The 27,175-nt window shown below is 52.7% G+C and overlaps 1 protein-coding gene across 15 annotated transcripts; it reads left to right on the top strand.

The window, feature by feature from the left end:
* Window positions 1–101: 101 nt before the first annotated feature.
* On the top strand, window positions 102–26,724 carry AFMID (arylformamidase). 15 transcript variants are annotated; one of them, XR_002336951.2, is made up of 12 exons: window positions 102–174; window positions 2,075–2,165; window positions 17,016–17,120; window positions 17,201–17,249; window positions 18,615–18,700; window positions 18,794–18,866; window positions 19,053–19,150; window positions 19,429–19,507; window positions 19,613–19,754; window positions 19,951–20,055; window positions 24,015–24,492; window positions 25,159–26,724. XR_002336951.2 is itself a non-coding variant. In XM_084983431.1 (11 exons), the coding sequence occupies exons 5-11, from the start codon at window positions 18,634–18,636 to the stop codon at window positions 24,048–24,050; spliced, it is 600 nt and encodes a 199-aa protein (XP_084839557.1). In that variant the 5' UTR covers window positions 102–174; window positions 12,545–14,634; window positions 16,298–17,120; window positions 17,201–17,249; window positions 18,615–18,633; the 3' UTR covers window positions 24,051–26,127. The 15 variants fall into 15 exon arrangements, 9 of the variants coding, with proteins under 9 accessions (XP_084839557.1, XP_020922188.2, XP_084839556.1 ...); XR_014820641.1 differs by having other exon boundaries at window positions 16,961–17,120; XR_014820642.1 differs by lacking the exon at window positions 2,075–2,165.
* The last annotated feature ends 451 nt before the right edge of the window (window positions 26,725–27,175 follow it).

The following is a 27,175-nucleotide window of genomic DNA, read 5'->3' as shown; positions in this document are numbered from 1 at the left end:
CCCGCGCGCCGGCGCAGTACTTTCGGGCGGGGCTCCTTGGGGCGGGGTCTAAGCGGAGCCCCGCCCACCTCTTATAAAATGGCGGGCCGCGTGCCCACCCCGTTGGCCTCTGGGATGGATGTCGCGGGTGAAGGTTGCAAGCGTGAGGCTCCCTGGAAGAAGATGTCTAAGGAGGTAGGCGGATCACAGGGAGAGGCTGGGGCAGAGGAGTGTAGCTCAGAAATTAGACGGGAGTTGGGAGGAAAGTTTAGAACCACTCCTGTGGGCGCCATTGAGAACCTGCTGCGTGCCAGCTCCCTAAAGCCTTAGCGCTGCGATTTATTTTACTTCTCACGGCAGACAGGCTTTTGTTGGCTTAGCCTGATTTTTTTTTTTTTTTCTTTCTATGGACTCCCCTCAAGCATATGGAAGTTCCCAGGCTGGGGGTCAAATCGCAGCTGCAGCTGCTGGCCAAGGCTACAGCCACAGCCAGGAGGGATCCCAGCCGCGTCTGCAACTACACTGCAGCTGACAGCAATACCAGATCCTTAGCCCACTGAGCAAGGCCAGGGATCAAACCCGAGTCCTCAGGGACAGTAGTTGGGTTTGTTACCGCTGGGCCGCAATGGGAACTCCTCACCTCATTTTAAGGTAGAGAAAATTAGCATGACCCTGGCTTATGTGAATATCCCATACACAAAGAGAAGGTTGGAGCTGGAAGTTCCCTGAGGTTGTGCAATGTGTATGCAGCGTGGGCCAGACGCCAAAGGTGGCAGGAAGGCTAGTATTTACTGAAGGCCACTTCATTTACCTGCCTCGTGAGGCTGGTATTTACTGCGTATGCAAAGCACTTGTGGTGATTAGCATTCATTTATAATTTCCTAACTAGTTTTGCTACATTTTAGGCAGTGATCCCTTTTCTGATCATGGACACACTTAAGGATCTAATGACAGTTATGGATACCGCCCCCAAGAAATCCCATCCTTTGTCTCTCTCTGTCTCTGTCTCTCTCTCACACACACCCCTACAATATCGAAGCCCTCTCAGAAACCCATTGCATTGCCTTTACCATAAATAATAGCAATAAAGATGATGGCGATGGAGCCCACAGAGTGTGCGGGCTCTGGCTGTGACCATCCTACAAGGACGGCTGTTCGGTTCCAAAGACCCTTTTGGCCAAGAACCCTGTTCGGTGGGAAGAGGAAATGACCCTCATTTGCATGCCGTGTAGCCGTCAGCCCCGCAGGCTGTGTAACCTCCCAAGGCTGAAAGCTACAAGCCTTGTAAAGGAAGTAGACGAGTAGTATTTTGCCCCTTAGGCCCAGGAGGGAACTGGCTGCAAGTTGCCCGCGGTCAAAGAGCCTCTAAGTGATGGCGCTTGGATGGGCCACCTGACTCTAGGGCCCAAGACTGTTCGCAGAAGCCACCCTGTCCTCAGATTGCCCGGGCCGGCCTTCCCCCACTTGCTGCTGTTTTGCCTCTGAGCCCTTTCTCCAAAACCTGGTTCCTTATTACTTTCCGCCTGGAGCCTGAGGTCCAAGACCCTCCAGCCCCAGCTTCCCAGCCTCACCTCGTGTTGGAGCAGCCTGGCTGGTCAGCATTTCCAAACGGACCCTTCCCCTTCCCTTCCCCTTCCCTCTTCACCTCCGTGCCTCCGGTCGTGCTGTGTCCACCTGCAGTCAGAATCATACCCTCTCAGGGAAGATCAGTTCACGTCACTTTCTCTGCAGTAGCCACCTCAGCTCCCCGCTTCCCCTGCTCTTAGCTGCTGTAGAAGCGGTGCCCATGGGTCCCACCTTGCGGGACCTCCTCACCTCCGCTTTAAGGCTGTCCTGCTGGTTAAAGGCCTGGCCCCTGCTCTAGACCATGGATCTGACAGCATCTGCACTGTTGTATCTGAAACAACGGATTCATTCGTAGGGGGACGCGGGTTGCCCGGCTGGAGACTGGGGCAGGGGTTGCAGGGGGCTGAGGGCATCTGGGAGAACCTGAGAGATCTGGGAAGAGGCGTCTCCTTGCAGAGAGGAGCATGGGGGGGGGCACGTCTATGTGGAGGCCAAAGGTCTTCTGGAACCTTGTGCCTGTGTCCCGTAGGAGCTGGAGCATCAGTACTCCCCCAGCAGGTGGGTCGTCCGCCGGGGACCAGAGGAGGCCTTGAAGACCTACTTACAGATGGGAAACCACGGTACGGCTCCAGGGCTGCTGGGGCGGGGACTTGAGCAGGTGGCAGTGGTTCAGGAGCCCCAGGCTGGGAGGAGGAGCTGTGCAGCCCCAGCCTCTCGGGGCAGTTCCCAAAGTCCAGGCACGTCACATGTGCGTGGGGCCGGGCACCCAGGAGCCCTTGCTGAAAGACCGCCTGAGGCAGGGTAGGCACAGCCATCTTGCTCCACCGCCCTCCTGCTTGGCCAGTCACCCAGCTGTGCCCAGGCCCTTCAGGCCGAGTGGCACTGGGGCGTGGAGCAAAAAAAGAAGGTCTCACTCGCAGCTGCATGTGGGATGTTCTCGTGATTTACAAAAAGCAAAGAAGCCTTTTTTTTTTTCTTCTTTAAAGAAATCAGGGCTTGGGAATCTGTATGCTAGTGGTGTCTCAAGGTTAATTCCCATCCCCGCCTTGGCGCTGCAGAGGGTTGGGCCACTGCCTTTTGTGCTGGGTGGGCAGGTGGGCTCCGTGGGGGCCGTGTGGTTGAGCAAGCGTCCAGCCTCTCCGGGAAGTTGGAAAGTTCGACGCTGTTTCAGACTGCGTGCAGCTCCTGGGCTTGGTTCTCACACTGAGATAACCCAGCTGAAGCAATAGGCTTGTGGGGGTTATTCCAGAATATCTCAGCACCCTCCCCTTCCCGCCAGGGGGTAGACCTGTGTCCTGGGCTCTCGAGCGTCCCCCACGGTGTCCCACTCTGTTTGCTCAGTATGTTTGAGCGTGTGCGCTGAAATCTGCATGAGCTGGTAGAAAACCCGCTTATCTGTTGTGATTGTTTGAAGGAGAAAAGAGCAGAGCCCGTAGAGAAAGGGAGTCATTCGGAAGGAGCCAGGGCTAAGAAGAGACGCAGGGACTGTCGCCCTCAGAGGCTGGCTGTAGCCCTCACTCCTGGGAGCCTTACAGACGGTTTGACAGTCACATCCTACCTCCCTTCCTGTTTTCGATGCTCCGCCTGGCCCAGGGGCCACCGGACTCATTTCACTGGGATGAGTGTGGTGGGGGAGGGTTGCATCTTTTGGAAATGTTGATATTTTGTTTGTCATGGACTTTTTAGCATTAATTTTGATTTTTAAAAACATTGCATTTAGGGAGTTCCCTTGTGGCACAGTGTGTTAAGGACCTGGCCTTGTCATTACAGGGGCTTAGGCCACTGCTGTGGTGCGGGTTCAGCCCCTGGCCCGGGAACTTCAACAGGCTGCGGGTGTGGCCAACAAAAAGAAAAATTGCATTTAAACATGACTTATCTTTGTTTTGGTCAGCTCAGGCTGCCATGACAAAATGCCAGACTGGGTGGCATAAGTAGTAGGAGTCTGTTTCTCATGGTTCTGGAGGTGGAGACGTCCAAGGTTAAGGTGCAGGTGCCAGCGGATTTGGTTTCCTGGTGAGGGTCCTCTTCCTGGCTTGCAGATAGACCCCTTTTCCCCACATCCTCACTTGGCAGAGAGAGAGAGAGAGGAGGGCAGGGAGAGAGGTCTCTTTTTCCTCCTCCTCCTAAGACCGCTAATCCCGTCACAAGGGCTCCACTCTCAGGACATCTACTAAACCCAATTACCTCCCAAAGACACACCTCCGCATATCACACTAGGGTGTGAACTTGGGAGAGGCACAAGCATTCAGCCCATAAAATCCCAATTACTGATTCCCCCCCTCCCCCGCCACCAAGTTTTTTTTCTGTTGTTTTTTATTTTTCCAGTTGATTTATTTTTTAATTGTTATTTCCCTGATACAATTTTTTTTTCTACTGTACAGCATGGTGACCCAGTGACACATGCATGTACACATTCTTTTTTCTCACATGATCAGGCTCCATCATAAGTGACTCCCAGGGCTACACAGCAGGATCTCATTGCTAATCCATTCCAAAGGCAAGAGTTTGCATCTGTTAACCCCAAACTCCTAATCCACCCCTCTCTCTCCCCCTCCCCCTTGGCAACCACAAGTCTATTCTCCAAGCCCAGGATTTTGTTGTTTCTTTAAGGGCCACTCCTGCGGCACATGGAGCTTCCCAGGCTAGGGGTCCAATCGGAGCTATAGCTGCGGGCCTACACCACAGCCACAGCAATGCCAGATCTGAGCCATGTCTGCGACCTACACCACAGGTCATGGCAACACCGCATCCTTAACCCACTCAGCGAGGCCAGGGATCAAACCCACGTCTTCATGAATCCTAGTCAGGTTCATTACCGCTGAGCCACAATGGGAACTCCCCACTGCAGCCATGTTAAATGCCTCTCTCACCTCACCCTCGCCCGGCCCTCTTGATGAGGTTAAAGGTCAAATAACTTCCCCAAGCTCACACAGCTAGTGACAGTTACCACTTGCCCGCGCTGAGCTTCCAGTGAGAGGGGAGCAGGCTGACAAGGCGTGTTGAGCAGTGCCCGCCAGCTGCCTCTCCTGGTGGAGTTCCCCAGACCTCCTGGGCCCTTGCAGCTCCCTTCCTTGGAGTCAGACTCACGGGAGATGGGGATGGAATGTTAAGGGGAAAAATGAAAAGTGAAATGGCTAGCCAACCCAGAAAACCTCTCCACAAAGGCCAAGAGAAAGAAAACATGATTTTCAGTTGCGTAAGGACGGAACCACACTGCAGCGGTGTGCCAGGCCAGCTGCTGAGGGTCTTGCAAAACCAGACAGAGCCCCCTCCCTCCCTCTTAGGCAGCCAGGCCTGTACCCCTACTGCATAGCTGTTCTCAGGATCAGCAGACCTATGGGCAAGCAAGAGGACCGGAGGGCAGCCTCTGCCAGCCTAACCATCCAAAATCCACCTGGGCATTAGAGCGGCCATCTGTGTTTGCAAATCGCTTTATCCAGAGGAAAGTGAAAAATTCCTATATCCTTATGATAAGAGGTGATTTTGCAACTTGGAGCCAGATGCCCCGCAGAAGGAAGGGTCCTGCCTTCCCACAAATCTGGTTATCTCCCTAGATAATTACATTTCAAAGAGATAACTCCCAGGTCCTGGAGGGAAAAACCTTCCTAGGTTGTAAAGCTGGCTAAAGTTTCATTTAGCTTTTTTTTTTTTTTCCTGAATGACCGCATCCAAGGCATATGGAAGTTCTCGGCCAGGGGCCAAATCCGAGGTGCAGCTTAGAACTACACCCCAGGAGTTCCCGTCGTGGCACAGTGGTTAACGAATCCGACTGGGAACCATGAGGTTGCGGGTTCGATCCCTGGCCTTGCTCAGTGGGTCAAGGTTCTGGCGTTGCCGTGAGCTGTGGTGTAGGTCACAGACGCGGCTCGGATCCTGCGTTGCTGTGGCTCTGGCGTAGGCTGGCAGCTACAGCTCCGATTCGACCCCTAGCCCGGCAACCTCCATATGCCACAGGAGCGGCCCAAGAAATGGCAAAAAGACAAAAAAAAAAAAAAAAAGAACTACACCCCAGCTGCCTGCTTCGATAGAGCTTTTAACCCACTGCACTGGGCTGGGGATGAAAACCACACCTCTGCATCCGCCCGATCTGCTGCAGGTCCTTAACCATCTGCCACAGCAGGAACTCCTAGATGCATTTAGTTTTAAAAAATATTTACACACATTCCCAAAGAGGTAGAGAAAGGATTTTTGGTACAGTTTCCTAAAAAATAAATGCTGTAAGAAAAGCGAGGGAGGTAAAGTCTCTTTTCCTTTTTTGCAGCAGGGAGAATGAAATTGTTTTTTCTTTTGACCTATGTTCATTCTAAGAGCACCGACCTGTACCTTGCAGTGGGGACTGCCCTGTTCCAATGAGTAGACAATAGCCACCGAGGTCCGGCCTCTCTCAGGCTGGGCCCCTGGGGACGGCTGAGTGAGCATGGGCAGAGAACAGAGGGAGGTTCGAAGAACTATTTCCTCTACCAGTAGCTATTAAATTTGTTTTACTAAGACTCTCAGTAAAAATACGTTATACAAGAAACTAGATGAGGTGTAGATAGATAGAGGGATGGGTGGATAGATGGATGGATGGATGGATGGATGGATGGGTGGGTGGATGGGTGGATGGGTGGATGGATGGATGTTTGTAACCCGGCTTGGGCCTCCCATCCTTCCAGTGCCTCAAGCCACGCCTCGCCCCAGGAGGACCAATCACCAGCGAGGTGGGTGGGGCCTCGTGATTGACAGCCTCTCCTGTCAACCTCTTGATTGACTGTCTTTCCCAGGGGCCCTCTTTCGTTCAAAGGCTGAGATTCTGCTTTTTCTCTGTGTGGGAAAAACTAATGGAAGAAAGCAAAGGTACACAAAATACAGGCCCTAATTTTGTGGTAAAGTATACCTAACATAAAATACTATTTTAGGAGTTCCCGTCATGGCTCAGTGGTTAACGAATCTGACTAGGAACCATGAGGTTGCAGGTTCCATCCCTGGCCTTGCTCAGTGGGTTAAGGATCCGGCGTTACCGTGAGCTGTGGTGTAGGTTGCAGATGCGGCTTGGATCCCGCGTTGCTGTGGCTGTGGTGTAGGCCGGCGGCTGCAGCTCCAATTAGACCCCTAGCCTGGGAACCTTCATATGCCTCGAGTGCGGCCCTAGAAAAGGCAAAAAAAAAAAAAAAAGACAAATAAAATGTACTTTTTTTTTTTTTTTTTGGTCTTTTTAGGGCCCCACCTGCAGCATATGGAAGTTCCCAGGCTAGGGGGTGACTCAGAGCTGCAGCTGCCAGCCACAGCCATGCAGGATCAGCGCCAAATCTGGGCGCTGCGCCACAGCTCACGGCAACGCTGGATCCTTAACCCACTGAGTAAGGGCAGGGATTGAACCCGCATCCTCATGGATACTAGCTGGTTCCTTACCAATGAGCCCCAGCGGGAACTCCCTATGTTAGCCACGTTGATGTGTACAATTCAGCAGCGTGGAGTGCATTTACAGAGTTGTACCGCCACCCCCATCGAGTTCCAAAATGTTTTCATCACCCCAGCAGGGAAGCCTCTCCCTTTAAGCCGTCACTCGCTGTTCCTTCGCCCACCCTGCTGTCCCCCAGCCCCTGGCAACACAAAGCCCCTGCTTTGTGTCTCCATGGATTTCCCTGTTCTGGACGTTTCCTAGAAACGGAATCCGACCATATGTGGTATCTTGTGTCTGGCTGCTTTCCCTTGGCGTAATGCGTGTCAGCGCTTCGTTGGTTTCGATGGACGGGTACTTTTCCGCGGTGTGGACGGCCCGTGTTCTGGGTATCCATTCATCGCTGATGGACGTGTGGGCCGTTTCCTCCGGTTGGTGTTTGTGAATAGCGCTGCTGGGGACATTCATGTACAAGTTTTTGTTTGAAAGGCTTAATTTCTTATTAAGTTCAGTAAACCCAGCCATTCGGCCACACTGCGAACATTCGAAACGTTTCCTTCCACTTTCTACGAGGTTCCTCACGGACCAGGGGCAAACTGCGTGGGCGGCACCCAGTGTCCACGGACCCCATTGTAATAGCCACAGGCAGCGCCCTCTGAGGGAGGCTAATTTTAAGCAGCAGTTGTTTTCTGGTTATAAAAGGAACCTTTGCTCATTGAGAAGGATTTTAGAAAAGAAAAGCATCTGTGACTCGGGCACCCATTGTGAGGCTGCGATGTGGTTGCTGCCAGTTTCTTTTTTTCTCCTAGGAGAAAGCGTCTGTGGGTATAATGTGCACCCTATTTTTACTAGCATAAACAGCACTAAACATTCTTTCTAGGGAGTTCCCTGCTGGCTCAGTGGGTAAAGGATCCAGCATTGTCACTGTTTCGGTTCGGGTTGCTGCTGGGGCACTGGTTGGATCCTTGGCCCAGGAACTTCTGCATGCTGCTGGCATAGCCAAAAAAAATTCTTTCTAGCAGAGATAGAATCTACTATTCATAAGTAGACAAGCAACAAGGATATCCTGTACTGCACAGGGAAGCATAGCCATTGTTTTGTAATAACGTTAAGTGGGGTATAATCTATAAAAATACTGAACCGCTCTGTCACACACCTGAAACTAACATGTCCACCATACTTCAGTTTAAAAAACGCTTGGTGTTCCCATCAAGGCTCAGTAGTAATGAATCTGCCCAGTATCCATGAGGATGCTCCGTGGGTTAAGGGTCCGGCGTTGCCGCAAGCTGTGGCGTAGGTCACAGACGTGGCTCAGACCTGGCCTGGCTGTGGCTGTGGCAGAGGCTGGCAGCTACAGCTCTGATTAGACCCCTAGCCTGGGAACTTCCCTGGGCTGCAGGCGTGGCCCTTAAAAAAGGAGAGAGAGAAAAAATTCTTTGTAACCCAAGAGAATTGTAAAGACGTGGCCATGCAGATACATGCACACGTGTTCACACAGCCTCGCTCACAGTCGCCGAAAGGTGGAAACACCCCATCTGCCCATCTGCAGATGAATGGATGAACAAAATGCCACGTGTCCACCCGGTGGAGCGGTGTTCAGCCCTAAAGAGGAAGGAGGTACCGGTACCGCCTAGAGCGCTGATGGACCCTGAAGACATAATGCTCAGTGAGCGGAGCCAGGCATAGAGGGTCACGAAAGTGTGACTTCATACCCATGAAATGGCCAGAACAGGGACATCCATAGAGACGGAAAGCAGGGCCTGCGGCGAGGCGGGTTTGGAGAGCCCCTGCTCAGGAGGTAGGGGCTTCCATTCCAGGGTGATGAAAACGTTTGGAAACCAGAGTGAGGTGGTGGTTGCACTTTGTGAATGAGCTAAAGGCCTCTGGGTTGTGTGCTTTAAAATTATTATTATTTTTTTTTTTTTTTTGTCTTTTTGCTATTTCTTTGGGCCGCTCCTGCGGCATATGGAGGTTCCCAGGCTAGGGGTCGAATCGGAGCTGTAGCCACCGGCCTACGCCAGAGCCACAGCAACGCGGGATCCGAGCCGCATCTGCAACCTACACCACAGCTCACGGCAACGCCAGATCCTTTAACCCACTGAGCAAGGGCAGGGATCGAACCCTCAACCTCATGGTTCCTAGTCGGATTCGTTAACCACTGCGCCACGACGGGAGCTCCTTTTTTTCTTTTTTTTTTTCTTTTTTTTTTCTTTTTTTTTTTTTTTTTTTTTTGCTTTAAAATTATTAACTTCATGGTCTGTGACTTTCATTCAATCAATTTTTTCTTTGGCCACGCCCATAGCACAATTCCCAGGCCAGGGATTAAACCCATGCCACAGCAGTGGCTCCTTAACCACTTGGCCACCAGGGAACTCCCCAATAAATTATTTATTTTTGGTCTTTTTAGGGCTGCACCCATGGCATATGGAGGTTCCCAGGCCAGAGGTCTGACCGGAGCTATAGCCGCTGGCCTACACCACAGCACCGCAGGATCGCTAACCCACTGAGCAAGGCCAGGGCTCGAACCTGCATCCTCACGGATGCTAGTTGGGTTCTTTAACCGCTGGGCCACGACAGAAACTCCACAAACGTTATTTGTAACCTTTCGCATCGCTCCCACTTCTCTCTGTCCATCTGCAAACCCGAAGGCGTGGGGCGCTGTGCTGGCGCTGGAGGAAGGGGGAGCCTTCGTCTCCTCTCCTGACCCCTCCCCGTCCACTGCCTCAGCCTCTGCCCCTCTGCTGGTTTCCTTTCCCTCCTTCGAAGCCCGGCTTTTCTCTGACGTTGGTTCTCATGGCTTCAGCTAAGAACTTAGCATAGCTGAGCTCCAGAACCCCCGCCCCCAACTTCAACTTCCCCAGCTTGTCCGCTGGGCCTGGCAGGCGCTCCCTCCCTCTTTGTGTTCCGGTCCCTTCTACCACCCCCCTGGCAACCACCAATCTTGCTCCTGTCTCCATAGTTTTGCCTTTTCCAGAATGTCCTGTAGTTGGAACCATGCAGTATGTATGCTTTGCAGATTCGGCCTCATTTTTCTAGCACATGTTACCCCCTGACTTATATTTATAACTGCTTGTCCCTCTCAGAGGGGGAAGTCACACCGGATTGGATTTTTTATTATTTTGTCACTGTGATAGGCCCAAATGAGCAAAAGGTGGTTGCTTGTAGAAACATTTGTTTGCTGAATGCATTCAAAGACTGAGAAGGAATAGTTCTGAACCTTGCTGGGGGCCGCGGGCCCCACCTTCCTTTTAAAGTGCTGCCACCTTGGAGTTCCCATCGTGGCTCAGCGGTTAACGAATCCGACTAGGAACCACAAGGTTGTGGGTTCGATCCCTGGCTTTGCTCAGTGGGTTAAGGATCCGGCGTTGCCATGATCTGTGGCGTAGGCCGGCGGCTACAGCTCCAATTAGACCCCTAGCCTGGGAACCTCCATATGCCAAGGGAGCAGCTCTAGAAGAGGCAAAAAGACAAAAAAAAAAAAAAAAAAAAGAAAAGAAAAGAAAAGAAAAGTGCTGCCACCGTGTGTGATAAACCCTCAGTCCTCAGCCTTCCGGGACTGCCGGATGGGTCCCGCAGGCCCACGTCTGTTAGTCTCTAGGGGCACGCCCCCCCCCCCCCCCCGCCCAACGCAGTGCCCAGTTGGCTCCAGAGACCTGGTATTTCTCTGTAACAGTCCTGATTCTTCGGGAGAGCCTGTTGTAGCTCAGCAGTGACGAGCGCAACTAGGATCCATGAGGACGTGGGTTCGATCCCTGGCCTCTCTCAGCAGGTTGAGGATCCATGTTGCCATGAGCTGTGGTGTAGGCCACAAACATAACTCAGATCTGGCATCGCTGTGGCTGTGGTGTAGGCCGGCAGCGGTAGCTCCAACTGGACCCGTAGCCTGGGAACTTCCTTATGCTGCGGGTGTGGCCCTAAAAAAAAAGAAAAAAGAAAAAGAAGTTTGTGGCGTTCCCTGGTGGCCTAGTGGTTTGGCATTGTCACTGCTGTGGCATGGGTTTGATCCCTGGCCCAGGAACTTCTGCATGCCATAGGCACAGCCAAAAAAAAGTGTGTCATAAGATTTATTCTGTTGTGTCACTTTGAAGCCTTCCTGTGTCCCTGCCCTTAGGTGCAGCACCTGAAGGGCTGAAGGAAGAGTAGGTCCCCTCATTCTCTGACCCTGTACGCTGCTGCCTGCCACCGGCCATCAGGTCAGCTCCTGGAGGAAGCAGTGTCTCTGCCTCAGGGCTAGTTGGGTTTTTAGTACCGGAAGGAGACTTTTCTTTGGCTGAGCCCATGGCGTGCCAGAATTCCTGGGCCAGGAGTTCCTGCCATGGCGCCACAGGATTGGCATCGTCTCTGGAGAGCTGGGACACGGGTTCCATCCCTGGCTCAGCACAGTGAGCTAAGGATCCAGCATTGCCGTAGCTGTGGCCTAGGTCAAAACTGCGGCTTGGGATCTGATCCCTGGCCCGGGAGCTCCATTTGCTGTAGGACGGCCAAGAAAAAGGGAAAAAAAACATCCTAGGCCAGGGATTAAACCTGCAGTGACCCAAGCTATAGCAGTAACAGCACTGGATCCTTAACCTGCTGAGCCACCAGGGAACTCCAGAGGGAACCTTTTTTTATGCATGATAACCAGTATCAACAGCTGCTTGGTTTTAATTGTTCTTCAACTTAGAACTTAAATGCCATCCTCTTTTCCTTAGCTTTGGCCCAACTTAAGTCTAGTTGGGTCTCCTATTCGTCAAAACCCCTGGTGTTAATGAAATCGCTCCCCTTGGATGAGCCTGTGCTGATGAGCTTGTTAGGAACAAACAGCTTCACAAGGTGCAGGTGGGGGGTTAGCACCCCCCCCCCCCCACGGAGGGCCGGGGGTCATGGCTGCAAGTGAAAAGGACACTGATCTGGAAATTCTACCGCTGGTGTAGCTGAAAAGCAGTCTCTCTGCACAGGCACAAATTAAGTCTCAGAGACGGAGCTTTGAGGAAGAGAAAGAACAGCTTTATTGCTTTGCCAGTTGAGGGAGGCCCCAGCAGGCTAACACCTCAAAACTGTGTCCTCTCTGAGAGGGGATAGCAAGGGGGTTTATAGGTTTAGCTCAGAAGACAGGGTTATTGAATCCGACTAGTATCCATGTGGACGCGGGTTCGATCCCTGGCCTCGCTCAGTGGGTTAAGGATCCGGTGATGCTGTGAGCTGTGGTGTAGGTCACAGATGCGGCTTGGATCTGACATTGCTGTGGCTGTGGTGTAGACCGGCAGCTGCAGCTCCATTTTTGACCCCTAGCCTAGGAACTTCCATGTGCCGCGGGTGTGGCCCTAAAAAGAAAAAGCAACAGGAGTTCCCGTCGTGGCGCAGTGGTTAACGAATCCGACTAGGAACCATGAGGTTGCGGGTTCAGTCCCTGCCCTTGCTCAGTGGGTTAACGATCCAGCGTTGCCGTGAGCTGTGGTGTAGGTTGCAGACGCAGCTTGGATCCCTCGTTGCTGTGGCTCCGATTCAACCCCTAGCCTGGGAACCTCCATATGCCGCAGGAGCGGCCCAAAAAATAGCAAAAAAAGACAAAAAAAAAATAAAAAGGAACAAAAAGAAGTCAGTTATTGACGAAGTGTCTCTGTTATTCTCCCTCCATAGATGATTTCAGGGTCGGCAGGAGCGCCGTCGGTGGGTCCGGGGATGGTTTCCGGTTGTCTTCGGGGTTCTGGCTCCTTGACCTTCTCTGGAGTGAAGACGGCTCGCAGGGAAGGGGTGTCAGGGGGTCAATTGCAAAAGAAATGGCAGCTGCAGTGGGACTGTGACTGGACCAGCACCGTGAGGCAGAGGAAGCGACGACGCGAGGAAGAGGTGGCTTGGGAGGAGCCGGACACGGGGGGCGATGGACGGCTCCCGGGGGGTGGCCATCAGGAGCAAGTGAGCCCAGGCGGGGTCTGACAGCCGGGGCTGTTTTACCTGGGTTTCGGCTGTAACAACATTTTCTAATCATTAACTCTTAGGTCAGCCTTTTGAGACCGAGGGGAGGCCTGGGAGGCCAAAGGAAAAGCCTTTTGACGTCAAAACACCAGGACTGAGGGGCTGGTCCGCGGTTTCACTGGGAGCACTGCCCGGAGATCTTTGCCCGCAGGGGAGGAGGGTGTGGACAGGGCCCTTCACAGCAGGGCCGTCTGTGATGGCCAAGCCAAATGCCCCTCGTGGGAGGATGGCTCATCATTTATTGACGCGTTCCGTGACCATTTATTCATGCCCAACGCGTGCTGACCCCACCCTGATGCTCCCAGGATAGGGCAGTGAGCGAAGCAGACACGTGGGCCTGTGTGTGGTCGTGGTTCTCGGCGGGGCGGGAGAGCCGGGCAGTGAGCCTGAGGACGAGGTGGACGTCGCAGGCTGCGAGAGGGCCAGGTGCCGTGGAAGACACAGAGCAGGTGGCGGGGGCGGCGGAGGGCGGGCGAGCAGGTGCTCAGAGCCAGCCTCCTGGAGAAGGCCAGCAGGGGAGCTCCAGGGCCTTGGGGGCAGGGTGCGGGGCGGGGGGGCTGCTGTGGACCGAATTTTGTTTCTGCCCCAGATTTACATGGTGAAGCCCTAACCCCTTGAGTGGCCCTGTTTGGACACGGGGCCTCTAGGGAAGTCTTAAGGTTGAATGAGGTCATAAGAATGGTCCTGATCCAGTAGGATTTTTAGAAGAGACACCAGGGAGTTCCCTGGTGGCCCAGTGGGCGAAGGACTTAGGATGGTCACTGCTGGGACGTGGGTCGCTGCCGTGGCACAGGTTCGATCCCTGACCCGGGAACTTCCACATGCCATGAGCACAGTGCTCCATACACACCCCCACCAAAAAATAAAAATAAAAGAGGCGCCGGGGGCCTGTCTCCATGGAAAGGGGGAGAGTGCCTCTCAGGGAGGGTTCTTACTAGACACCAGCCCTGCTGGCATCTTTTTTTTTTTTTTTTACTTTTTAGGGCGGCACCCACGGCATATGGAGGTTCCCAAGCTAGGGGTGGAGTTAAAGCTGCAGCTGCTGGCCTACACCACAGCCCCAGCAACGTGGGATCCGAGCCATGTCTGTGACCTACACCACAGCTCATGGCAGTGCCCGATCCTTAACCCACTGGGCGAGGCCAGGGATTGAACCCGCAACCTCATGGTTCCTTGTCGCTAAGCCACGAAGGGAACTCCCCCGCTGCCATCTTGATCCTGCCCCCTAGTGTCGGGAACTGGGAGAAATAAACGTCGAAGCGGTATTTCCATTAGGGCAGCCCCAGCTGTGAAGACAGGTTGTCCCTGCTCACACCTGTGGCTGTGCGGGGGGGTCCTGGAGGGACTGTCCCTGCGTCCAGGGGAGAAAGAAAGGATCCCGGGTGGTCTCGGTGGGGGTGGGGCCGAGACTCAGGACACGGGATAAGCTGGGGGGGGAGCCAAGAGTTTTTCCTGATGATCCGATGTGGTTCCGCCTAAAAACTGGCACGCCTGGCTAACTAAATTAAGGTGCAGCCAGAGGATGGGCTAGCAAGTAACTGTTTACAAAAAAAAGAAAGGAACGAGGAAGCTGTCTACCTACTGACTGGGAAAGCTCTCCAAGAAATACTGAGAGAAACAGGCAGGGCAGAAATGCATTTCCTCCTCTGCCATTTGCATTACAGGGAAAGCGCCTCTATTTCCCATCAGAGAGAAGCGTCGCCTGGGCAGGAGAACGAGGCCGATGGCCCGGACATTTCACAGAAAGGCCTTTTGTGGGGGTTTTGGTTTTGGTTTTGGTTTTCTTGGTCTTTTTATGAGCCACTCTTGCGACATATGGACGTTCTCAGGCTCGGGGTCGAATTGGCGCCACCGCTGCTGGCCTGTGGCACAGCCACAAAAATGCCAGATCCGAGCCGCGTCAGCAACCTGCTCGCTCCCTCCTTAATCCACTGAGCTAGAACAGGGCTCCAACCTGCACCCTCCTGGATACTTGTCAGTGAGCCACAGCGGGAACTCCTGTTGTGAATTTAACTGTGTAAAGACATTATTTCTTCAAAAGAAAAATTAATGGCATTTTGCTTGGTTTAGTTCATGCTCAGTGTGGGCATCACTTTCTTTTTTCTTTCTTTCTTTCTTTTTTTTTTTTTTTTTTGGCTTTTTAGGGCTGCTCGCACAGCATTTGGAGGTTCCCAGGCTAGGGGTCGAATCGGAGCTGTAGCTGCCAGCCTACACCAGAGCCACAGCAATGCAGGATCCAAGCTGCGTCTGCAACCTACACCACAGCTCACAGAAACGCTGGATTCTTAACCCACTGAGCGAGGCCAGGGATCGAACCTGCAACCGCATGGTTCCTAGTCGGATTCATTAACCACTGAGCCGCGACGGAAACTCCTGTTTTCTTTTCTAAAAGCTTTACTGTCTTCTTGTTCACACTGAAATCTGTGGTCTGTCTGGAATTGATCAGGTATGGTGTGAGGTGGGGGATCAAGAAACTATAATTTTTTTTCCATCCAGATATTCAGTTGACCCAGCACTGCTAATTGAAGTATTTATTTATTACACAATTTTCTTTTTTTTCTTACACAACTCTCTTTGAAGTGGTTATGATGTACCAGGTCCTGGGTGTACAGAGGTGAGCAAAGCAAAGCTCTTGTTTTCCCAGAGCTTATGTCTGGTGACAGACAGACAGGAAACATGAAGAAAGCATACAGAGGATTGACGAGTGCCAGGGTAGGTTAAAGAGAGGAGCTCCCTTGTGGCCCAGTGGGTTAGGCTCTGGCATTGCCATGGCATTGTCTCAGGTTTGATCCTTGGCCCAGGAACTTCCACATGCCATGGGCATGGCCAAGAAAATTAAAAATAGGAGTTCCCGTTGTGGCGCAGTGGAAATGAATCCAACTAGTAACCATGAGGTTGAGGGTTCGATCCCTGGCCTTGCTCAGTGGTTGAAGGATCCAGTGTTGCTGTAAGCTGTGGCATAGGTCACATATGTGGCTCGGATCCTGCGTTGCTGTGGCGGGGGCTTAGGCTGCAGCTCCAATTCGACCCCTGGCCTGGGAACCTCCATATGCTGCAGGTGTGCCCCCCCCAAAAAAAAGGTAGGATTCCTGTAACACTACCCCTGAAATTGGAGTTCCTGTCGTGGCTCAGTGATTAATGAATCCGACTAGGAACCATGAAGTTTCAGGTTTGATCCCTGGCCTTGCTCTGTGGGTTAAAGATCCGGTGTTGCCAGGAGCTGTGGCGTAGGTCGAAGACATGGCTCAGATCTGGCGTTGCTGGGGCTGAGGTGTAGGCCGGCAGCTGTAGCTCCATATGCTGCAGGTGTGATCCTAAAAAAAAAAAAAAAAAAAAAAAAAAGTCGGATTCCTGTAACACTACCCCTGAAATTATCAGATGTCTCCCAGGATTAGGTTGCTAACCCCCCAAAATAAGTGGGGACACTTGGGTGGCATTTTTTCTTGCAGCACGAACACACAGAGCCTCCCCCCCTCCTTTGCCTTGGGCACTTATCACCCTTCCGGCACCTTCCTCCTTTGTCCCTATCCGAGTCCTAGCCCGTCTCACCGCACTCTGACCTCAGCCGTCGCGGCATCCCGTATACATTCACATTGTCGTCTTATCCGTATTTCACGTGAGCTTCTATCTTGGTTCCCTAGGAGATACTTTCCCACATCCTTGGGCAGGTGTATTCTTGCCAGAGGGTAATGCACGTGATACACGTGTAAGAGTCGGGCCCAGGGAGCTCCTGCTGGGGCACAGGCTCCTGCTGTTCTTGCCGTGGGTTAAGGATCCCGCATTGCTTCAGTGGTGGCCTGGGTTGCAGCTCTGGCTGGGATTTGATCCCTGACCTGGGAACTTCCATGTGCCCCACGTGCAGCTGAAAATCTGAAAAAGAAAAGAAAAAACACTGGTGCCTATTGTTCTGCAAGCTCACCAGGGACAGCTACAGGTGTACTGGCCCCCACTGGTGGCTTTGTAACCTCGCACCCCTGGGTTCTCCAGCCCCACGTCCTTGAGGGCCTGGGAGGCGCCAACCGCCAGAGCTAACTGGTCGACCCAAAGGGGTTTCAGCCAAAGGCCTTCTGCCTGAAATAGAGATTGCTGCTGCCTGAGGTCGTGCTGGCAGTGACGTGTCTGTTTCTGGAGACAGCCACCCAGAGGGCCCGGGCCTCCAGGAGGAGCCTGCTCGATGTCCCCTACGGAGACGGTGAAGGGGAGAAGCTGGACATCTACTTTCCCAAGGAGGCGTCTGAAGGTGAGCGGGGGCTGCTGGTCCCCTGGGGTCCCCGCTGGGTGCCCGGCCTCGGCCCACACGCCCCCCGTTTTGTCCCGCAGCGTTGCCTTTCCTCGTGTTTTTTCACGGAGGTTACTGGCAGAGTGGAAGGTGAGTGGGGCGGGGAGGGGGCCATTTCCACCTGGCCTGTTCCTTGCCCGCGGCCACCGCATCGGTCACCACGACTGGGGGCCGGAGCCTGAACCAGCGTGCGGGCAGGGCCGCACACCCTCCCAAGGCCCTGGGCGAGGACCCGTTCTCGCCTCTTCCGGCCTCTGGGGGCTCCAGGTCTCTGTCGGCTGGCGGCTGCCTCCCTTCAACCTCAGCTTTCGGCTTCACATGGTGTGTGTGTGTCTGGGTCTCAAGCCTCCCTCTTCCTCCTCTGACGCCGTCATCCTCGGGTTTCGGGCCCATCCTGCAGCCAGGATGACCCCACATCAAGGTTCTCAGTCACATCTGCCTAGACTCTTTCCCAAATAAGGTCACAGGCATGGGGGCCGAGGCTTAGGACTCGGACGTGTCTTTGGTGGGAGGACACTCTTGGACCCACTATACCCGGGGAAAAGCGTGTTCCGTCTTCCCCTAATCAAATGGACACCCGCCGCGGCTAGCCGTCCCAGCGGGCTCAGAACTGAGCGGTTTCCCAGGACCTGGGCTTTCCGTGGTAAGAATGAGAGAGTCCCAGGCCAGCTGGGACAGCGGGTCACCCTGAGGTAAGCAGAGGGGCGTTTGGGATCTCCAGGGGACACTTGTCCCGAGGATCTTACCAAGGCGTGGCCTGTTACGGACCTTCGAGCGTATTCATCGTAGCGCTGCCTACGTTTATTGCATCCTTCTGCTTTGCCACATGAAGCTCTCTGCGTGTCTCATCTTCAGTTCTCAGAAAGAGCACCCTAGGAGGACGAGCACCCTAGGAGAACGAGCACCCTAGGAGGAAGAGCACCCTAGGAGAACGAGCACCCTAGGAGGAAGAGCACCCTAGGAGGACGAGCACCCTAGGAGGAAGAGCACCCTAGGAGGACGAGCACCCTAGGAGGACGAGCACCCTAGGAGAACAAGCACCCTAGGAGAAAGCACCCTAGGAGAAAGAGCACCCTAGGAGGAAGAGCACCCTAGGAGGAAGAGCACCCTAGGAGGACGAGCACCCTAGGAGAACGAGCACCCTAGGAGAACAAGCACCCTAGGAGAAAGCACCCTAGGAGAAAGAGCACCCTAGGAGGAAGAGCACCCTAGGAGGACGAGCACCCTAGGAGAAAGAACGCACTTGTCCCTATTTTGTAGAGGAGGAAACCAGGCTCAGAGGTTAAATGTAGTTTCTAGGGCTGCATAGCCATCATGTGACATGGTGAGGACAGAACTCCCTTCTCTCCTCACTGCACGTGGTTAGAGAGGGCTGGTGCTCTCGGTGGATGGGACACAGAAGCAGCCTGGTGGCCAAGGGGCCTCTACCTGGCATGTCTCTGTCTCCTTCTGCAGTAAAGACACGTCAGCCTTCATGGTAAGCCCACTGACAGAAGAAGGAGTGGCCGTGGTGATAGTGGCTTATGACCTTGCCCCCAAAGGTGACACGGGTGGTCTTGGGTGCGAGGGCCGGTGAGCTTTGGAGGGGAGAGAGCCCCCAGCTGAGCCTGACCCAGTGCCTTGTCTCTGCGCAGGTGCCCTGGACCGGATGGTGGACCAGGTGACCCAGAGCATCACGTTTGTCCAGACGCGGTATCCAGGCAACCAGTGGGTATCACTGCACATCTTCCTCTTGTCAGACTGGGTGGGAGGACCATGGATTCAGCTCCTTGGATGAGCCCGGCCACCCCTGCTGGCTCTGGAGCAGAAAGCACACTGGGACTCCTTGATGCTGACCTTGTGGCTTTGGTTACACTGAATGCAAACCCACCTCTCTGCTCTGACTCACCCGAGGGGGATTTACCTGTGTGGACATTCAGCCGGGGCCCACCTCGCCGCCATGATGCTCCTGGCCGACTGGACCAAGCGTGGAGTCACGCCCAACCTCAAAGGTTTCCCTGGGGACTGAGCCTGGCTGGCAAGCCTTCACTCTCCCTTGACGGGTCGGAGGGTTGGGACCAGCTGCTTGGGTGGCTCAACACGGGGCTTTGAGCCTGGGAACACCACCTGCTTTGCTTCTTCTCTGGCTTCCAGCCTTTCTTGCCCCCCTGGCCCTGGAGGCAGGGCTGGCCCCATCTCGCCCCACCTGGTGCCTGCCTGAGGCCTGGTCTGGGCAGGGTGTTGGCCCCACCTGCAGCCTGGCCCTGTGACTTGTTCTTTACGTCTGCAGGCTTCTTCCTGGTAAGTGGCATCTATGACCTGGAGCCCCTGATGCACACCTCGGAGAATGCCCGTCTCCTCACCACCCTGTGAGTCACCACCCGCTCATCCCTGCACCAGCCTGCCACCTGCGAGGAGGGCCAGGGGGCAGCCACGGCTTGCCTCTGTCCTGACCCACCCTCCCCCTGCACCAGGGAGGACGCTCAGAGGAACAGCCCGCAGTGGCGCCTGGAGACAGCCCCGATGCCACCCAAGGACCCAGCCTGCCACATCCTGGTGATCGTGGGCCAACATGACAGCCCTGAATTCCACCGACAGTCCAGGGAGTTTTATCAGGTACCCCCAGGACCCCGCTTTTGGCTGGAGCTTGAGAGTCAGGCAGCCTTATTACCGTCCTCTTTATTTCACCCAAATGGACTCCACGTGTCAGTCATTTGTCCCCTAAGTGCTCAGTGAGCAGCAGGTGTGTGCCGGGCAGGTGCGCAAGCCGCTCGGACGTCCCCTGCAGTTCCTCCTCCTCTGTCCACCCCAGACGCTGCGGCAAGGAGGGTGGCGAGCCTCGCTGGACGAGCTCCACGACGTGGATCACTTTGAAATCCTTTGGAACCTCACCCGGAAGGACTTCGCGCTCACGCAGGTGGGGCGCGTCCCTGCGCCGTGGACCGCAGGGGTCCTGCCATCACCCCCACCATCAGGAGACGGGGGCAGGCAAGGGGCACGGGGAGCCACCTCCCTGGCTCTTGGGTATCCGGGAGGTTGGGGGGCCTGATGACAGGCCTCAGGTGGCACGCTTGCTCCCTGTCCCTCACCTCCCTCTGAAACAGCCCACGTGATCCGCAGGGCTTGTCCTGGGCACGCGGGTGGGATGTGCTCGGGGCTGTGCTGGGGGCGGGGACAGGCAGGCAGGAGAAAGGCTCAGCCTGAGTGTGCGCGTCAGCATGGAAGCAGGTCTGCGGGGAAAGCGTGGATGGATGCGGCCACATGGCGTCTGCTGCAGGTTTAATGTGGAGAATCCTGTAAAGTCGAAGGAGGAAAAGGAACGCTCCCACCCTGTGGGTGAGAATGTACATCGTGGCAGCCACTGTGGAGAACAGTATGGATGCTCATTAAAACGCTAAAGATAGGAGTTCCCATCGTGGCGCAGTGGCTAACGAATCCGACTAGGAACCATGAGGTTGCGGGTTCGGTCCGTGCCCTTGCTCAGTGGGTTTACGATCCGGCGTTGCGGTGAGCTGTGGTGTAGGTTGCAGACGCGGCTCGGATCCTGCGTTGCTGTGGCTCTGGCGTAGGCTGGCAGCTACAGCTCCGATTCAACCCCTAGCCTGGGAACCTCCATATGCCGCGGGAGCGGCCCAAGAAATAGCAACAACAACAACAAAAGATCAAAAAGACAAAAGACAAAAAAAAAAAAAAAAAACAAAAAAACGCTAAAGATAGCGTTATGTAGGATCCAGCACTCCCACTCCTGGGCACATAGTCGATAAAGATGAAAACTCTAATTAAAAATATACTTGCACCCCAGTGCTCATAGCAGCACTCTTGTTTGTTTGTTTTCGTCTCTTGTCTTTTTAGGGCCGCACTTGCAGCATATGGAGGTTCCCAGGCTAGGGGTCGAATCAGAGCTGCAGCCGCCAGCCTACACCACAGCAACGCCAGATCCGAGCCACGTCTGCAACCTACACCACAGCTCACGGCAACGCCGGATCCTTAACCCACTGAGTGAGGCCAGGGATCGAACCCGCAACCTCACAGTTCCTAGTCAGATTCGTTTCTGCTGGGCCACGACGGGAACTCCGCAGCGCTCGTTACAGTAGCCAAGACATGGAAACAACCCAAGTGTCCCTCAACAGACGAATGGATACATATTACATGCAAATGGGATATTCCTTGGCCGTAAAGAAAGAATGGAATAGGAGTTCCCATTGTGGCTCAGCGGGCTATTAGCTTGACTAGTATCCATGAGAATTCTGATTCGATCCCTGGCCTCACTGAGAGGGTTAAGAATCCAGCATTGCCACAAGCTGCTGCATGGGTTGTAGATGTGGCTCGATCTGGCTGTGGTATAAGCTCGCAGCTGCAGCTCCGGTTCAACCCCTAGCATGGGAACTTCCATATGCTGCAGGTGCAGCCGTAAAAATGAAATAAAAAAATTTAAAAAGAATGAAATGATGCCATTTGCAGCCGCGGAGACGGACCCAGACATGATCACACTAAGTGAAGCACGTCAGATAAAGACAGACCTAGAAAACAAATTTATGGTTACCAAAGGGGAAAGGGAGAAGACGGATACATTAGAAGTTTGGGATTAACAGATACACACTCCAGTTAAACAAGCACCTGTTACACATCACAGGCAACTACATTCAATAATAACCTGTGATGGAAAAAACTGACAACACATATATATATATATATATTATATATATGTAACTGAAACACTTTTCTGTATACCTGAAACATTGTAAATCAGCTTTACTTCAATTCTAAAAATTGTTTTAGGGAGTTCCCGTCGTGGCGCAGTGGTTAACGAATCCGACTAGGAACCATGAGGTTGCGGGTTCGGTCCCTGCCCTTGCTCAGTGGGTTAAGGATCCGGCGTTGCCGTGAGCTGTGGTGTAGGTTGCAGACGCGGCTCGGATCCCGAGTTGCTGTGGCTCTGGTGTAGGCCAGAGGCTACAGCTCCGATTCGACCCCTTGCCTGGGAACCTCCATATGCCGCGGGAGCGGCCCAAGAAATGGCAAAAAAAAAAAAAAAGACAAAAAAAAAAAATAAATAAAAGTTATTTTAAAAAGTCAAAGGATAGATTAAGAAAAATATTTGCCATGAACCTGGAAAATATATACTTTTTCTCTTTTCTGCCTGGGAAAGTGGGCACCTGATTAGCTTTACTTAAAAAAATATTTATTATTTTCGCTTTTTAGGGCCACACCTGTGGCCTATGGAGGTTCCCAGGCCAGGGGTCTAATCAGTGCTACAGCTGCCATCTACACCACAGCCACAGTAACTCAAGAGACGAGCTGCCTCTGTGACCTACACCACAGCTCATGGCAACACCAGATCCTTAATCCACTGAACGAGGCCAGGAATCAAACCTGCCTCCTCCTGGATTCTAGTCAGGCTCATTAACTGCTGAGCCACGAAGGGAACTCCAAATATTTACTTTTTTCTTCGAGGTCGGGTATTTTTGTTTTGTTTTGTTTTGTTTTTTAATGGCTGCACCCATGGTTTATGGACCTTCCCGGGGCCAAGAACTGAAGCCAAGCCACAGCTGCGACCTGTGCCACAACGGCATCATCAGACCCTTTAAGCCACTGTGCTGGGCCGGGAATGGAACCTGTGTTTCTGCAATCAGATTCTTCACCCACTGCACCACAGTGGGAACTCCTAATGAGTACTTTCAAAGCAATAAGAAGAGCTTTTTTTTTTTTTTTTTTTTGTCTTTTTGCTATTTCTTGGGCCGCTCCTGCAGCATATGGAGGTTCCCAGGCTAGGGGTTGAATTGGAGTTGCAGCCACCGGCCTATGCCAGAGCCACAGCAACGCGGGGTCTGAGCCGCGTCTGCAACCTACACCACAGCTCACGGCAACGCCGGATCCTTAACCCACTGAGCAAGGGCAGGGACTGAACCCGCAACCTCATGGTTCATAGTCGGATTCGTTAACCACTGCGCCACGATGGGAACTCCCGAAGAGCTGTTTTTTTAAGTGGAGTGTAGTTGATACACAGTATCATGTTTGTTTCAGGTGTTCAAAGTGGTGATTCCATTTTGTTTTCTTTCTATAGCCGCACTTGCAGCATTTGGAAATGCCTGGGCCGGGGTTGATTTGGAGCTGCAGCTGTGGCCAACAGCACCACCGCAGCAACACTGGATCCGAACTGCCTCTGTGACCTGTGCTGCCGCTTATAGAAATGCCAGATCCTTAATACACTGAGCCAGGCTTCCAACCCACATCCTCACAGAGACAATGTCATGTCTTTAACCCACTGAGCGAGGCCGGGGATCAAACCCACATTCTTGTGGATACTAGTCAGATTCGTTTCTGCTGAGCCACAATGGGAATTCCCAATATTAATTCAGTTAACAGCGTGAAGCTTGTGAAAACGAGTTAGGATATGTCAAGTTGATTCAGATGTAGGAGCAAAAATTCAAAAGTAACTGACCTGGTATCTTCTTCTTCTTCTTCTTTTTTTTTTTTTTTGTCTTTTCAGGGCTGCACCTGCGGCGAATGGAGGTTCCCAAGCTAGGGGTCCAATCAGAGCTGTAGCCGTCGGCCTACGCCACAGCCACAGCAACTCAGGATTCAAGGTCGTCTGCGACCTACACCACAGCTCATGGCAAGGCCGGATCCTTAACCCACTGAGCAAGGCCAGGGATCGAACCCACAACCCCATGATTCCTAGTCGGATTCGTTAACCACTGCGCCACGACGGGAACGCCTATTATTTTTTTTAACTGGAGTAAAAAACAAGGATCCATAAGTGATATCTCTTTTAAAAAACCTAATGTAATGTAATAAATATTTTAGATCTGGGGGGGCCGTATGGTCTCTGACAAAACTACCCAATTCTGCTTGTATTTTTCCTTCTTGCTGCAGATTATTTTGAAAACAATCTTCCAGGAGTCCTGGTGACACCTGAACCCGCGCTGACATGCCCCCCGACTTAGGAAGCATCTCTAAAGAGCCCGACTGCCCCCGCTTCCCGCCGGCCTCAGCTCTCGCTGCCCCCCAGCAGCACGCCATCCACGTGTTCCTCTCACTGCTCTGCACCCGGGCGTGCGGCTCCACGTCTGCCTCTGCCTGGATCCAGCGGGCGCCAGGGTCGGTCTGGCCAAGGTCCACGTGATGGGTCGTGCCCATCACGCCTCTCAGCCGAGCCCCCTGCCCGCTGAGGCCGAGACTGAGGGACAGCTCCCAGCCTATATGAAGACCAAGAGCTCCCCAAACATCTTTTGCTTCATTCCTTTGTCTGCTCTGTCCTGGGCTCCACCCGATGTCTGGATCCGTCCCAGAAAGTCCTGGGATGTTCTCCTTGGGGCTAACGCCTTGACTGGCAGGACAGTGACACGGACAGGTAGGACACACTTCCTTTGCTCCCCCTGCAGGTGTGTGTGCAGTTCCCACCTACCACCCACCTCTGTCTCCCCCTCTGAATAGCTAGCTCTTAAGAATGATCCATTAGGACTTCCCGTCACGCATGGCTCAGTGGTTAACGAACCTCACTAGTATCCATGAGGATGCGGGTTCGATCCCTGGCCTCGCTCAGTGGGTTAAGGATCCGGCGTTTCCGTGGGCTGTGGTGTAAGTTGCAGACGTGGCTCGGATCCGGTGTTGCGGTGGCCATGGTGCAGGTGGCGGTGGCTGCAGCTCCGATTAGACCCCTAGCCTGGGAATTTCCGTATGGGTGCAGCCCTAAAAACACAAAATAAAAAGACAAAAGACAGGAAAAAAAGAAAGAAAGAAAGAAAGAAAGAGGTCTATGTTTACACCTGGAAACATCTCCAAGACATACTATTACCTGATAAAAGACACGATGCTCAGTGGTAGAACGTGCTAGGTACCATTTCGGTGACATTACTGAATACTCATAAAATGCAGTGTTTCTGTCTGTGTACACAGGGCGTGCAGAGAAAATTTTGGGGATGTTCCATACCTAATGCCTCTTCTTTCTGGGGAGGAAAGTGAAGTTGGGAACATGAGGGGGGTGTTTTCGCTTATCTGTATTCTTTGCATCTTTCAGGATAAGAGTATAGTCAGGCAAAAATAAACTGTTGGGACCTAATTACAATTAAAAGCTCTTGCACAGAAAAGGAAACCATTGACAAAATGAAAAGAGAACCTACTGAATGAGAGAAAATATTTGCAAATGAGACGACTGATAAGGTGTTTATATCTAAAATATTGAAACAGCTCATACAAATCGACATCAAACAACCCCCCTGGGAGTTCCTTGGTGGTGCAGTGTCAGTGCTTGGGGTTTTCACTGCTGCAGCCGGGCTTCAGTTCCTGGTCTGGGAACTGAGATCCCATGTCAAGCCACTGTATGCTGTAGCCAGACAAAAAATTACCCAATTAAAAAATGGGCCAAAGAACCCCAATAGACATATTTCCAAAAAGGTGTACAGATAGCCGACAGGTACATGAAAAAATGTGACTTGACATCGCTGCTCATCGGGGAAATGCAAATCAAAACCACAGCGAGATGCCACCTCACACCTGTCAGAATGGCCATCATCAAAAAAACCCAAAAATAGCAAATGCTGATGAGGATGTGGAAAAAACGCAGCCTTCGTGCACTGTTGGTGGAAGTGTGAATTGGTGCAGCCACTGGGGAAAACCTTATGGAGGTTTCTCAAAAAACTAAAAATAGAACTGCCTATGACTCAGCAATTCCCCTCCTGGGTATGACTCTGAAAAAAGTGCAAACGCTAATTCAAAAAGATAACATGCACCCCAGTGTTCTTAGCAGCATCATTCACAGGAGCCGAGATATGGAAGCATCCTAAGTGTCCGTCAACACTAGTAAGTGGCCTGGGGATTGAACCTGTGTCGTGGTGCAGCAGAGCCGCCACCAATCCTGTTCCGCCACAGTGGGAACTCCAAGAACTCCAGAAATCTCTAGTCATTGTCTTTCATGAGCCATCTCAGAGTGGAACAAGCCTTTCTAAGTGTGGCAAAAATGGAAGAGACACCAACCAGATACAGAAAACAGAAGTCAGAAAGAAAATGAGTGATAGATAAATATGACTGCATAAAAATGTAACTTTCTTCGGGGTTTGGGGGAGGGGGAGACATGCCAAAAAAAAAAAAAAAAAAAAACTGGGTTGGGGGACATGACCCATGAAGTGAAGTCACTTTGTATAAAAACTCTTACCAAGCAATAGGAAAAATATTAACCTAACCAAGAATGGGGCAAAACCCAAAGGGGTAATTCACAGGAAAGAAATTTAAGCGACCAGTAAACGCGAGATGAGAGGGGTCAGCCTTTTATCTTAATAACAAGACACAACCTAAACCAAACACTGGGATATTTTGCTTTCTCAGATGGGCAGAGAGCAGAACCTTTGATGCTTACACTGCATTGTGGGGAAATGAACTCTCAGGGTGCCAGAGAAAATGGCCTTGACCTCACACGAACCAGGGCGACCTTTGACCCCAGGACCATAGCAAGTAATAAACCAGCCCAGCCCACCCTCCCCCGGATCTCCTTGTTCTCCTTGGTGTGTTTTCCCTCCCCACTCTGTTTTTCACAAAATTGCTCACTATTTTCCTATAAATTCAGCTGAGAAATAAATCCAAGCTACCAGCTTTCTTTTCTTTTTTTTTCCCTGCTTTTTGGGGTCACACTCGAGCCATATGGAAGTTCCCGGCCTAGGGAGGTCCAATCCATGCTGTCGCCACCGGCCTACGCCACAGCAACACCAGATCCAAGCCGCGCCTGCAACCTACAACCACAGCTCATGGCACCGCCAGATCCTTTAACCCACTGAGTGCAGCCAGGGATCGAAGCCTTATCCTCATGGATACTAGTCAGATTTGTTACTGCTGAGCCATGGAGGGAACTCCCTCAAAGATTTTTAGCTACTAAGTTTTTTTTTTTTTTTTTTTTGGCCATACCGGTGGCATGTGGAAGTTCCCTGGCCAGGGATCAAACCCACACTACAGCAGTGACCTAAAGCCGCAACAGTGACAACAACCAGATCCTTAACCCACTGAGCCAGTTGGGAACTCCAGCCACTACATTTCGATGTGAGAAA

The sequence above is a fragment of the Sus scrofa genome, chromosome 12 (genome assembly GCF_054392235.1).
Source record: "Sus scrofa isolate SSC_HxYL_T2T_F1_AM1 chromosome 12, Sscrofa_HxYL_maternal_Yorkshire_Landrace_v2.0, whole genome shotgun sequence".
NCBI classification, from domain to species: Eukaryota; Metazoa; Chordata; class Mammalia; order Artiodactyla; family Suidae; genus Sus; species Sus scrofa.
This window is presented reverse-complemented; position numbering and strand designations above follow the sequence as displayed.

What these genes read in the sequence shown, in the direction of transcription:
- AFMID (XM_021066529.2), top strand. Translation starts at nt 115, where the DNA reads ATGGATGTCGCGGGTGAAGGTTGCAAGCGTGAGGCTCCCTGGAAGAAG. An exon ending in ACGCGGTATCCAGGCAACCA is followed by an intron (nt 18,867 to 19,052) that starts GTGGGTATCACT and finishes GACTCACCCGAG; the next exon opens with GGGGATTTACCTGTGTGGAC. An exon ending in GCCCGTCTCCTCACCACCCT is followed by an intron (nt 19,508 to 19,612) that starts GTGAGTCACCAC and finishes CCCCTGCACCAG; the next exon opens with GGAGGACGCTCAGAGGAACA.